Source organism: Bemisia tabaci, chromosome 2 (assembly GCF_918797505.1).
Source record: "Bemisia tabaci chromosome 2, PGI_BMITA_v3".
Taxonomy (NCBI): domain Eukaryota; kingdom Metazoa; phylum Arthropoda; class Insecta; order Hemiptera; family Aleyrodidae; genus Bemisia; species Bemisia tabaci.
The window spans coordinates 40,125,680-40,138,756 of NC_092794.1; the positions used below are offsets into that span (position 1 = coordinate 40,125,680).

Below are 13,077 nucleotides of genomic sequence, written 5' to 3' on the forward strand. Positions count from 1 at the left end.
TTTAATTTCCAGAGAATTATGTGGTGATGAAAAGCCAGAGCCCTGTTATCATCTGATTTAATGTATTTTAATGTTTGAGTTTAGGTATCAGATTTGTGATGGGTAGTGTATATGATCGATTGATGATAAAATAATTAATTGATGCTTGTCCTGCTTTCACTTTAAATTTACGAGTACCTGTTAAATGAATTCATAACGAAAATCAATAATTTCAGTGATATTATTTTTATGCTATGTCTACATACACTGGGTTCTTATTCCGTGCCAGGATTGTCATCATTTGCCAAAAAATACCTTGAAACTGAGCAAGAGATTTTTCTGGTATGACCTTTTGGAACTGCATAATAAGGGAATAATGTGTGTTCAGAATTTGACTAGGCATTCTATCCACTTTCCCTCCCTTGTAGCTAATCTTTTTTATTTAAGACCTTCATCATTTTTTCCTATTTTGGAGAGAGTAAGGAATGCTGATTATAACAAAATTTGAGAAACAATTACTTTCGTCCCTGTTGAATGAAAAAAAATAAAACGAAGCACCTACCTAAAAAAAAAAAAATAAATAAAGTAAAAAAATACAATGAAGTAAAAAATAAAATAAAGTAAATTCATAAAATAAAGTAAATTAATAATATTAAGTAAATAAATAAAATAAAGTAAATTAATAAAATAAAGTCAATAAATAAATAAAGTAAATACATAAAATACCTGAAGTCTAAAGAAAATCAACTAAAAAAACAAAATGAAGTAAAACAAATGACGTAAAATAATATAATGAAGTGAAAAAATAAAATGAAGTAAAATAATGCATTAAAATAAAAATCGAACAAAAGCTATGTAAATTGGTCAAGATATCCTGGTTGTCCTATCAATTGGAAGCTAAATGCGGGTTTTTCGTCACCGCTACTCAAGTTCTCGGCATGGCTCAGTAGGTAGGATCCTCGTCTTCGGTTAGGTAGGTCCCAGGTTCAAATCCGGACGTAGGCAAAAAAAAATTCTGCACGTAAATATCGAGAAATGTGCCTCCAAATGTCTCGTGGACCTTATTTATCGCGGTTTTAGACATTATTTCCGTAAATAATCCATTTTGGGGGGCTCTTTTCAACTGTCCCCTGGCTACAAACCCCAAAATTTGCTGCCGATGCTCGAATTTAGCGATCCAAACCAGGTTTAGATTTATGCCAAACTAGTTTAGATATTACCTAAACTCGAGTCAGCGTACAACCCAAAATCGGGTTTGCCTACTATCCAAAATAACTAGCTGGAGCCATATCAGCTATCCGGAGTTGGTGTTGTACACCGATATTCCGGCAAAAATCCAAACCCTTTTTTTTCAGTGTACAAAAAAATCGCCTCTTGCAAGGGGCTTTCTTGTAAGAGTTTTGACCTGAAGACAAGGGTCGAACAGCAGCAGTACTCCATACAATACACGGTGTGCCTGAACGAGTTAAACATTTTTTATAATTCCAAATCGAATATTCTTTATAATTTTAATGAAAGTTTCTCTTGAGTCGTTTAAGCCAAAAAAAGAAGAAGAAAAAAATCCGTCGAGATTCTGGAACGTAAAGGCGCTTTAAAAGTGTTCTGAGGCTATAGTAGCTAAATCACTGGTAGTAAATCCCGTTATATAATTAAAATAAAATTGACTCCACAGTCTAATGCTTTAGTGTCTTGAATACTATTATTTTCAGCACTTGAACATTTACACCAGCAATTTTACCCATGGGGTGATTTTCTGAGAGCTGATAATATCACCAGTTTCTCATAGAACCCTTCAAAAATGGCTTGCTTTTTGGGAAAAATTTAAAATTGAGTATAGGAACAGTTTGTAAATAACGAGGCGAGGCGGGCAAAGCGGCTAAAATCCGATCCAACTTTTGCCGTTTTCTGTTGAATTGATGTTGCCGCGGACTTCTGACAGTGCTCACACATGGTCTCTGTTCAGCATATCAATACATAAGTATTTTTACACGTAGAATTTAATTTTCACGTCAGGAAGTCGACCTATTTTGATTTTTTTTATTTTATACGGAAAATTGATGGTTTTTTGGGATTGAAATTACTTATTATTGTTTCATGAAAAAAAATTGCACCCAAAATGACTATAACATATTGACTCTTAAATATTTGTATTCAGGAAATTGATTGGTAAATTAAACGAGTGGGTACATCGACCTGCTATATCAAGTTTCTGCGATTTTTTACGGCAGATTGGTAGATTTTCGGGATGTAGATTCCTTACTTTCAATTCATTATTAAATAAAGCATCCCTAGTGGAAGTGAACCTCATGCGGCGGGAGGTCTGCAGGTGGTTAACCATCCGCGGCGGGGACTAACCTCCTGTAACCTCCTGCTAACCTCAAGCAACCTCCCGTCGCATGAGATGGACACCCTGTTCCAGGAAAAAACCGAGCAACCTCCCTTGAACCTCATGCAGACCTCTCGCAAGCCTTAATCACCTCAAGCAAGGGCCTGCAACCCCATGCAGCTAACTAAGGCTTGCGAGAGGTCTGCATGAGGTTCGCAGGAGGTTCGCGGAAGGTTACTCGGTTTTTTCCTGGAACAGGGTGTTCACCCCATGCGACGGGAGGTTGCTTGAGGTTAGCAGGAGGTTGCAGGAGGTTAGTCCCCGCCGCGGATGGTTAACCGCCTGCAGACCTCCCGCCGCATGAGGTTCACTTCCACTAGGGATGGACATGGTTGAACTTCTTTGCATGGAAAGACGTTTAAAATAACAAAATCAAGACATATTTAATGCAATCACATTTATATCGAGTCAATTTATTTTCAATAACGTAACGGAATTTATACTACCGGTGATTTGGGTATTTTAGCCCCAAAATATTCTTAAATCGACTTTATCTTTCAGGAGTTCGACAGAATTTTTCCTTTCTTCGCTTAAATTATTCCGTAGCACTTTTCTTCAAGAATCTGATAATATTTTGGCCGAGGCAGATCAAAAAACATTCACAATACTTAGTCTCGTCAAGGTGCGTTGTTGACCTCGCAGTGCTGGATTGTGAATTCTCTTGTTGTCCTGTTTGCCTAATTTGAAATCCCTGTAAATGAAAATTTAAAGGGTTGATATGTGCGAGTGAATGACGCGCCTTATCAACACATTGTGTTGGAGTTCACTGCTTGTTTCATAATTTTATTTATTCGAAATCTAACGAAGCATTAAAATGAGCTGAAGGTAATTTGTATCGGAGATTTTTTAAAATTATGGCTTACATTTTTTGACCCGTCAATAAATGCAAGCATACCCTTGATATCTAATCTGTCAAAAGTTTGCGAAATGTGAGCTAATTATTCATTTATCTTTCAGACATCTAACTAAGTTATACGATTCCATTGCAAAAATCAATTTTCAAAGTGATGGTGATTCTTTAAGGAGGAAAATAGCGAAAGGGATGCTCGCCAAAGATGGTGAATATGTTGAGTTTCCAGAGGACTGCGACTGTAATGGGCAGGTAACTTAATCATCTTTCAACTTTTTGACATGAAGTAAGACCTTTTGACCACCCTACAATTGACTTGAAGTTTTGTTCTTTCCCTGAGAAAAATTGGTCCTTTGATTTGACAGGACGAGTCCTGTTGATTGGTTTTCTCTTTGGCTCAAAAAAACTTCCTGTCGACTGAACAGGGCGCCTTGTTGACTCAACAGGCATTTTCTGTTTGTTTAATTTTCCTGATGGCTCAACAGGAAAGCTCTTTAATGCAGAGGACGCGATGCTCTTTGTGGCAAACGGAACCTGTTGTAACAGGAAAGCTGATTTGCAGTAACAGGCAGTACCATTTGACTCAAAGGAGAGTGCTCCTTCACGTCAAACGGCACCTCAAAAACTGGAATCTCCAAAGGCTTCGTGTTTCTCGTAACGGTAAAGACGGTTACTCTTACTTCGTGATTCTTTAAATTATTAATGACTAGCAGTTTGACCCGTGCTACGCACGGACAGTGTCATCTACAGTTCCTATCCGTGTTTATATGGTAAAATCTATATTTTTCTTGCAAAGAGGAGCAATATCTCTAGCCAAGGACCTAAATATATTATGAATATCCAATTGAAAATACGACAAAAAATGAAAAATAATAACAATTGTAATTTATAATTATTTTTCTTAATTTATTATTGATATTACAGAATATTACATAACCAAGTAGATAACACATGTGTAACATTTGCAAAATCATGTATCCTATTGTAATCATTACTGCATACGCCTAAGTTAAAAATTTTATATAGATAAGCCTTCTTACTTTGTTAAAATGCCAAAAATCATTTTAAACTTTCTAAGATGATTAAAACTTAATTCATGTTTTTCAAGTGTATAAAAGATGGTATAATTCATTTTATTCTTGGGTTATTTTTAGTCATGGCAGCCTTAAGTGCTATATTTTGCTTGCTGTCGTGTCTCAATTTTCTGCTAACAACAAACATATGCAGGTTGGAAATCGGCAGAAGATGACCGTATTTCACTTGAGAGCACTGTTTTAATTAGCTTGATTTGAATAATAGCAATCTTCGATATTTTGAGTAGCAATCACGACTAAATTTTTGTTATTCTTGTTCAAAGGTTGTAAGGTCGTTTTGTCTGTAGATGAGCCCGCTGTATTCAGATTTTGAAAATATGACCCTGGCTTTGTTATATTACGTTGTAAAGATGATAACTCTCCCATTTAAATATAATTAATTTTTTATTTTTTGTCACATTTCGTTTAAGCGTTCAGCTGGGACGATTTCCATGATTTTGCCGGTTATCAACAGGTTAAAGTCCCTAAGTGAGCGCGTTGTAATCAGAATTTGAAAATAGGACCCAGGTTTTATCTTTAAGAGTAGACTAGAGAACTCAAGAAGTGGGGAAAATCAGAAATTTACGCTCATGAAAAATGCTTCAAATACTTAATATGGCCCCTGCCTGCTACGCGGCCCAACCTCCATGGGGCCCTTCCCGCTCTCTTAGGCCAGCTTCGACAAAAGAACGATCAAAAAAATGAAAATGCTTTCATACCCGACTTTCATTTGTCCAATTTCCCCCCAAAGTGCCCTTTGAGGGTTGGGCAGCGTAGCCCCCTAGTATTACACTATGTAACCCTAGTATTACTCATGTAACTTTTTCATTTCCCTGGCGTAAATATTAAATTTTGTTATGCAAGGACAATTAATAATTCGCAATGCGACGGTGAAAGTCGGCAATCACATAACTCGATTTGCGACGTCGCAGACTTCCTGTCATACTTTATTCTTTAAACGGAAAACTACTCAACGGTAATTCCTTAAAACTGCCGTGATTTTTCTTCTATGTGCGAGGAAAATTCTGCAAAAACTGCAAGGAATCATGTCCATTTGTTCTCCTTTAAAAAAATAACATAGTTACGGAGATTTTCAGACACCGCAAACGAGTTATGTGATTGCCGACTTGCACCATCGAATGATGTTTAGCTCACCGCAAGGTATTGTTTACGTAAGGGTTACCCTAATGGAGGAACGGAAAATATTTATTCAAATTAGTATTTCTTTATATACTATGTTTTCTGTTTTCCCATTAGGGCAAAGAATAAATAGGTTTTTTGGAGAGCTTACACGCGAGGAAACTACATATAATTGACCTTGAGAAAAACCTTTACATGTAAGATCAATACCAGCTATCTTGAAGGTTTGTCATTGCGCTTTATTAATTGTCATTGCAAAACATAATTTAATTGGGAATTGTATTCTTTTAAATTGAAGAGGATACTTTGTAGGTGTCATCACTAATCGTGGCAAATATACAGTTTCGCCTGCACCATTACCTGTCAGAATTTCTGCTTCTATTAAGTTTTTGTGCATTTTTTTATGCGAAGTCTTGTACCATTGCACAATGTATGTGGGTTTAGGTTTCTTAGTAAAATTATTGGTGCACCAACTTTCAATTTTAATTCATGTTCGGGAAAGCCGGATGCTTCCAAAATATTCAATAATTCTGTTGGGTAATGTAATTTTTCATCATCGATCAGGCCAGCATTTATTGAAAAATATTTTTTTTTTTTTTTTATACACATTATAACACATTAAACAAAAACAACGCATCAAACAGAAAAACACATCAATCAAACACATCAAACAAAAAAACACAACGAACACATCAAACACAAAAAAACATATAAAACAACAATACATCAAATAAAAAATCACATAAAACACACCGAAACAAAAAACACACCAAACACAAAAAACACATCCAACACAAACAACCCATCAAACACAAAAAACAAATAATACACAAATAACACAAAAACACATCAAGCAAACACAGCAAAGACAAAAACAAAAAAAAAACACAACGCACACAACAAACACATTAAACATAACAATCACATCAAACTCAACAAAAACATCGAACACAAAAAACACATCAAACGAAACAAAAACATCAAATACAATACAAAATTTTCGAGAATTATCGTCCTGAAGCGTCAAAAATGCCAAAAATTGGATTAATCATCACGTCGGAGGTTCCAGGAAGTGAATTATGACATTCATGTGGATCGTGGGACACTTTCTCCACGCATTTTCTGTTCTTCGGTATATTTGGCCTGTAGCAAGCATCTTGAGAACCAAGGATTATCTCGAGGTTACAGGAATAAAGAGGTGAACTGGAGTGAAGGATAAAATAAAAGCACCTTGAGGGCCCGTTTTGTCACGTTCATCTACGCCATTACATGTTCCTTGAGATGCATTGCAATTTTCCATTTTCGATACGTTATTTGTAGTGAAAAATAACTTGAAATTCACTTCCTGGAACCTCCGACGTGATGATTAATCCAATTTTTGGCATTTTTGACGCTTCAGGACGATTTTTCTCGAAAATTTGGCAACGTAGGGAAAAGGTACAAATCACATTCCTATGTATTTTTTTACGTTCTTTCCGAAATTGTACACGGTTTGTAGATTAAATTAAGTTTCACACACGTAAACTTGAAAAAAACCCCTAAAAATTGGTGAAAATTGGCAACAATGGACCGTTAGGCCTTTTAAAATTCACAGAAAGCCATTTTTATGGCCAGATATGAAAAGTAAGTAGAAAAATACATATAGTACACACCCATAGAGGGTGACTAAGGTCGAAGAACATTCAAAAGAGCTGCCTTCAAGTATAAAAAGGCCGCTAAAATCGACTTCTCGGTCAATTTTCACATCGTGGGAATCCAGGTACAACTATGATATTTTAGTATGTTGTATGGATGGATAAGAGCTGTTATCTGGTACAGTATGAAAAATGTACTCCACTTTCTTGAACCTTAGACGCGGCGATTTATCGATTTTTTGCCGTTTTTGACACTTTGGGACCAATTTTCTCGGAAATTTGGCAACATAGGAAAAAATTTTACCGAACATTTTTCATTCAATTTTTACGTACTTTTCCAAAATGTACACAGTTTTTGGATTAAATTGAGTTTTGAATGTGTTAAATGGAAAAAACCCCTAAAAATGGGCCGAAAATGGCAACAATGGGCCATAAGGCCCCTTAAAATCTATCGGAGGCCTTTAAAAAGGCCAGAAACGAAAAGTACGCAAAAAAATACATAAGAATCATGAGCTGGAAGAGTGATAACAGTCGAAAAAGTCGACGAAAATAATTGTTTTTCGATTCCAGGATTTTGGGTTTGAGGCGCTGCTGCGCCCTTGCATGGGCTCCGTTCGGTTTAATATTTGGCACAGAGTCTACCTAAAACTAGTACTTTGAAAATATGAAACATTTAGCAAAATCCAGGTAGGGCCGGAAAAGGCCCAAAACGCAACTCCTCCTTTTCCCTTCTTTGACGATAAAATCCCGAAATCACGACAGGGAGAAAATTGAAATAGCCAATGTCACTCAACGAACCGGGGAGGACCGGTATACAAATTTTAGGGAAGATCAGACAGACGGTTTGACCTCCATTTCGGGAAAACCGTGAAAATCGAACTTTACTTTATATGTAAGAAAGATACAATTTAGCGCGAATGGAAAAAGCCCGTCAATTTAAATTTTCGTGCAAGTTTTGGAATAATGGTGACGTTTGGTGATAGTTTGTGAATGAATTGTTTACTACATATTGCGCCAAAAGCTTCTAACTTACACTGGCTCAAACTCAACGTGCTTTGTCTCCTGCCACTAGGAAAATTAAAATTGCCTTTCGCAAAGATTTGCAGAGCCCTGCTTTCCTCAGATTTATTTCAGTCACATGATTTGAGTTGGTTTTACTTGTAGTGCAATCAATTAAGGAGGGGTACCGATAAGGGCCTTTTTTGCCCCCCATCCCCCCTAGAATCTGGAAATGTCTTCGGGATTTCCAAGTTGACTCAATGAAGTTTACGGAAATAATCATGACTTAGTCCACAGGCCACGGGATACGTGTTAAACGGTTGCCTAAACATAGGTCTGCACGCGTATTTTAGCGAAGATTCGCGTTTTTCTATCACTCCCTGGCTTTTTTGACACCGAGTGCATCTTCTGACTATAACGAGCTTTTTTGATACGTTATCAAGGAGGCTTTGGGACACATTTTAACCGTGGTTTGGTTTTAGTTAGATGATGCGCTCATAGTTAAGAAAAAGCCTTTTCAAAAGTCAATTTTTTAGGAACATCCGCAAGAATCATAGTGAAACATGTCTCTCAAACTGTACTCACGCTACGTATATTATCGAGGGCAGTTATCAAGCCTTGTTAGACTCTTACAAGGAGATTTCCTTCAATTTTGTCCAAAAAAATGCAATTTTCCATACAAACCCTGTTAAAAATGAGCAGTTGAGATCAGATAAAATCAGTAGAGATAATGAACTGATATTAACTGATTTTAACTGATATCGACTGTTACCAACTGATACCAGTTGAAAGTCTACAGATATTTGATGAGTGTCAGTTGATACCAGTAGAGGTTGAACTGATACCAGATGATACTCAATAGATACAGGGTGTACCAAAAGTCCGTCCCACCCCTGCTAACTTTTGAACGAATTGAGCTAGGGTAATGAAACTTTGGGAATGTTCCTATCTCAAAGGAGACCATCTTTTGAGGGGGTCAAAATTTTGGGCCCCCCTACTTTTTAATTTCAAATGGCAACCCCTATCTTGTGATACATCATTCGAAAGGGCATAAGAAACTAAGAATTTTGGCGCAAACCGCAGATCAATATCTTAATTTTTGACCGAGTTATAATAGGTCAAAGGTCAAATTTGACCTTTTTTCAAAAAATCATAACTCCGGTTCAAATTATCGTAAAGAAAAAAATAAAACGGGAAAATCTACCAAATTGTGTCCGCTTTTAAGTAAAAATTGCAGAAATTACATCGCTGTAATTTTAAGGGGGGGCTCGGACCCCCAAATACGTCAAATCAAAGGTCATTCAATTTTCCCGCGAAAAAAGGCAATTTTCCCTAGATTTGCCTCCACATTATCTCAGTAAGGTCAAAATTAGTTCAACATTACGTTGGCAAGTCCCCAAATTTCGGGAAAAGTTTAAAAAAAACGAAATTTAAACGGTCAAATTTAATCACCTTAAATTTCGTTTTTTTTTTAAAATTTTTCCCGAAATTTGGGGACTTGCCAACGTAATGTTGAACTAATTTTGACCTTACTGAGATAATGTGGAGGCAAATCTAGGGGAAATTGCCTTTTTTCGCGGGAAAATTGAATGACCTTTGATTTGACGTATTTGGGGGTCCGAGCCCCCCCTTAAAATTACAGCGATGTAATTTCTGCAATTTTTACTTAAAAGCGGACACAATTTGGTAGATTTTCCCGTTTTATTTTTTTCTTTACGATAATTTGAACCGGAGTTATGATTTTTTGAAAAAAGGTCAAATTTGACCTTTGACCTATTATAACTCGGTCAAAAATTAAGATATTGATCTGCGGTTTGCGCCAAAATTCTTAGTTTTTTATGCCCTTTCGAATGATGTATCACAAGATGGGGGTTGCCATTTGAAATTAAAAAGTTGGGGGCCCACCGCGCCCCCCCTGAAGGGGGCCCAAAATTTTGACCCCCTCAAAAGATGGTCTCCTTTGAGATAGGAACATTCCCAAAGTTTCATTACCCTAGCTCAATTCGTTCAAAAGTTAGCAGGGGTGGGACGGACTTTTGGTACACCCTGTATATCTCACACTGAAAAAAATGTTTCCTAAATACAAGGCGGAGCCGTCTTAGACCAAGTAAACAGGATACTTAAAAAGTATCGACAAGAAACGGAAGTTTGAACTAAGACATCGGAGTTACCTTGGATCAAGAAATAGTGTTTTCTCAAGCCAACGCTCCACGTTCTCTTAAAAAAAGAAAGCGTTTACTTGAAAAAAGGAAACATTCCATGCCGTGAAAATATTTCCTATATTTAAGAAATCATCGTTGGTTTGAAGTGAGTATCTGTCGTATTGAACTAGGTAAACTGTTTACTTAGAAATAGGAAACGGTTGCGCGTAACTCCCACGTGCATTTACTGGCTTCAAATTAATAGTTGGTTTAAAATTAGTAAACGGCGTGTTGGACGGGAATGCGCGTTTATTTTATTGAAACCAACTGTTGTCTTAGAGTTAGTAAACGGGGACGCCCGGCCAGAATGTATGTTGCATAACTCCCAGACGCGTTTACTTATTTCTAGCCAATTTTTGTTTTAAATTTAGTTAATAGTCACTGCAGGTATGCACACAGCACCCATACCATATCGACGGTGCAAGTCGGCAATCACATAACTCGGTTTGCGACGTCGCAGACTTCCTGTCATACTTTATTTTTTAAATGGAAAACTACTCAACGGAAATTCTTTAAAACTGACATGATTTTTCTTCTCAATGCGAAGAAAATTCTGCAAAAACTTCAAACAATAATGTCAATTTGCTCTCCTTTAAAAAAATGACGTAGAGGCGGAAATTTTCAGACACCGCAAACGAGTTATGTGATTGCCGACTTTCACCGTCGATATGTATTATTATTAATCAATAATTGCAAAAAATGGATTAATTTATCGAATTTTTTATGAAAAAAATTATTCAATTGCATATCTGTAAGTATCAAAGACTCGACATGGCAAGTACCGACTTGCAAATTTTGGTCTACCTATCGGGATTTGATCCTGGGACCTACAGTTTACGAACCTAACACCCTACCTACTTAGCCATCGGGGCTTATGTCTCAGTTGGGCGAATTCACACTATATTAGTCATTGACTTAGGCTCTCACCATTATTGTGATAGTGAATATTCGTGAGACCTGATGGGTTAAGATTTTTTGAACCCGAAAAAATGAATTTGGAGCAAAGGAGAAATACGCGTCTTACTGTCGTCACTTTTTTTACGTTTATATTTTTTCTTTCCCACCTTATTTTAATTTTTAATCTTTTTAAAAAGAATTTACCTAATACAATTCATATCTTTTAAAATTTTCTCTCTTCTTTTTCTTTTTTTTTCTTGAAGAATCGTTGACTTTAAAAAAATTAGAATAAAGAATGAAACCCTTCGAAAATGTTTGTAACATAATAACTTTTTATTTTTGATGACTGAGATTGTTACATTTTTTTAAATATTAAAAATCCTATTCAATTCGACTATAATATTCTAGAATATTCTGGACCATTTATTAGACTTTTCTATTTCAATTAGAATATTAATAGTTCTATTCTAATAGTTATAATTAGTTCACATCGGGCGAAAAAGGAAGAATGTGAGCACTACAAAAGAAACATTATAATAGTTCTAATTCCTTAGGTACTTTAAAAAATAAGATTTGAAAATTAAGGTTTGAGATTTTTTCGATTAAGGCATCTTTTTCCGTGGACAGTCACAATTTATTCATAAAAAAAGTTCAATTTTCGATTACTCTTATATTTTACTCGGTTTACATAATCACACGCGTGACGTTCTAATATTTTATTGTATAGCTGCACTTCCTTTTCGTCACACTCTCTAAAGTTGATAGGAAGGTGGTAAAGAAGTGCTGGATCAACCCTATTTTGCAGGGAAACAAGGTGAAAAGGTTCAAATACTTCAATTACGGTAAAAACTGTTGAGCTCTTATGAGTATCCGTGCAAGACTGCGAAAGGGGGGGGGGGGAGATCGGTCCCAACTGGCCCTTCGACCCAAAATTTCCCCGGACACCAATGAATCAAAGTTTTAAATATCAACAATTTTGCACTCGCAAATTCCTTTCGAAAATACAGAAAAAACTTTATTTTTTTTTCGATCCACTCCATCGTCGCGTCCATAAATAAAAGGGACCCGGAAAATCGATATTGAACAGTGTATACACTACGTAGCAGCAGAGTTTTTCGATTATCTTCATCTATCAACTTGGTGGGTGACATGCTGAAAAGTATGATTCTCTCCACATTTTGTAATTTCTTCCTCGGCCCTTGGCATAAGCATGCCTTTTATTTGACAATTTTTAATTCTATCTGCAAGGGATCTTTCATTCATCAGGACATGAAAAGTAAGGAAGAAAATAAAAAAAAAATGCGATTGTTTAGTGTGAAGAAATACATTGTCGGATGAAACTGAACTGCTGCAATGCAAAAAACTCCCGGTTTCAATCTACTTAAGTATTTAAGTCCTCTTTATGAGGTCCCCTTCATTTAAAAGTGAAAAATAACACTTCAAACGTAGAATGCCGATCTATTTAAAACAACGCAAATATTTTCCTCTTCTTCTCCTTCTTTACTTCTTTATTTATTTAATTTTTTTTCGACGCCGAGCATATGAGTGATTTCTCAAAGGACACATTGAATGAATTTCTCCCTAAACAACAATTATTTTGTAGACAAATATCATGGGCATCTTGATTTTTTAACTTCCGTCTCCTTTTATTCCGTCATAAATGGTGTTGGTGTAAGCAGATGCTAACGGCATCTGGCAGCAATTGCATGCATCATTCTCATAGGAGGCGTCACCATCCGGTATACTAATTTTAAGGGAACTGGTTTCTTCTTCGAAACAAAATGTTGTATTGAAAGTTTAGGCAACCGCACATGTCCCATGCCGCATCCGTTCCCCGCGGAAGGGACTCACTCCGTTTACTACTTTTAAGGTAACTGGTTTCTACTTTTGACGTAGCGTGTTTTCTTTCATCAAACAA

General features: G+C 36.3%; 1 protein-coding gene across 1 annotated transcript in view; it reads left to right on the forward strand.

Annotated features, from left to right (window-relative positions):
* Nucleotides 1-13,077, forward strand: part of LOC109037293 (dynein beta chain, ciliary) — a 684,333-nt gene that overhangs the window by 78,282 nt on the left and 592,974 nt on the right. The window contains exon 8 of the mRNA XM_072296415.1: nt 3,323-3,467. Coding sequence (XP_072152516.1) covers nt 3,323-3,467 — 145 coding nt within the window. The remainder of the gene's footprint in view (nt 1-3,322; nt 3,468-13,077) is intronic.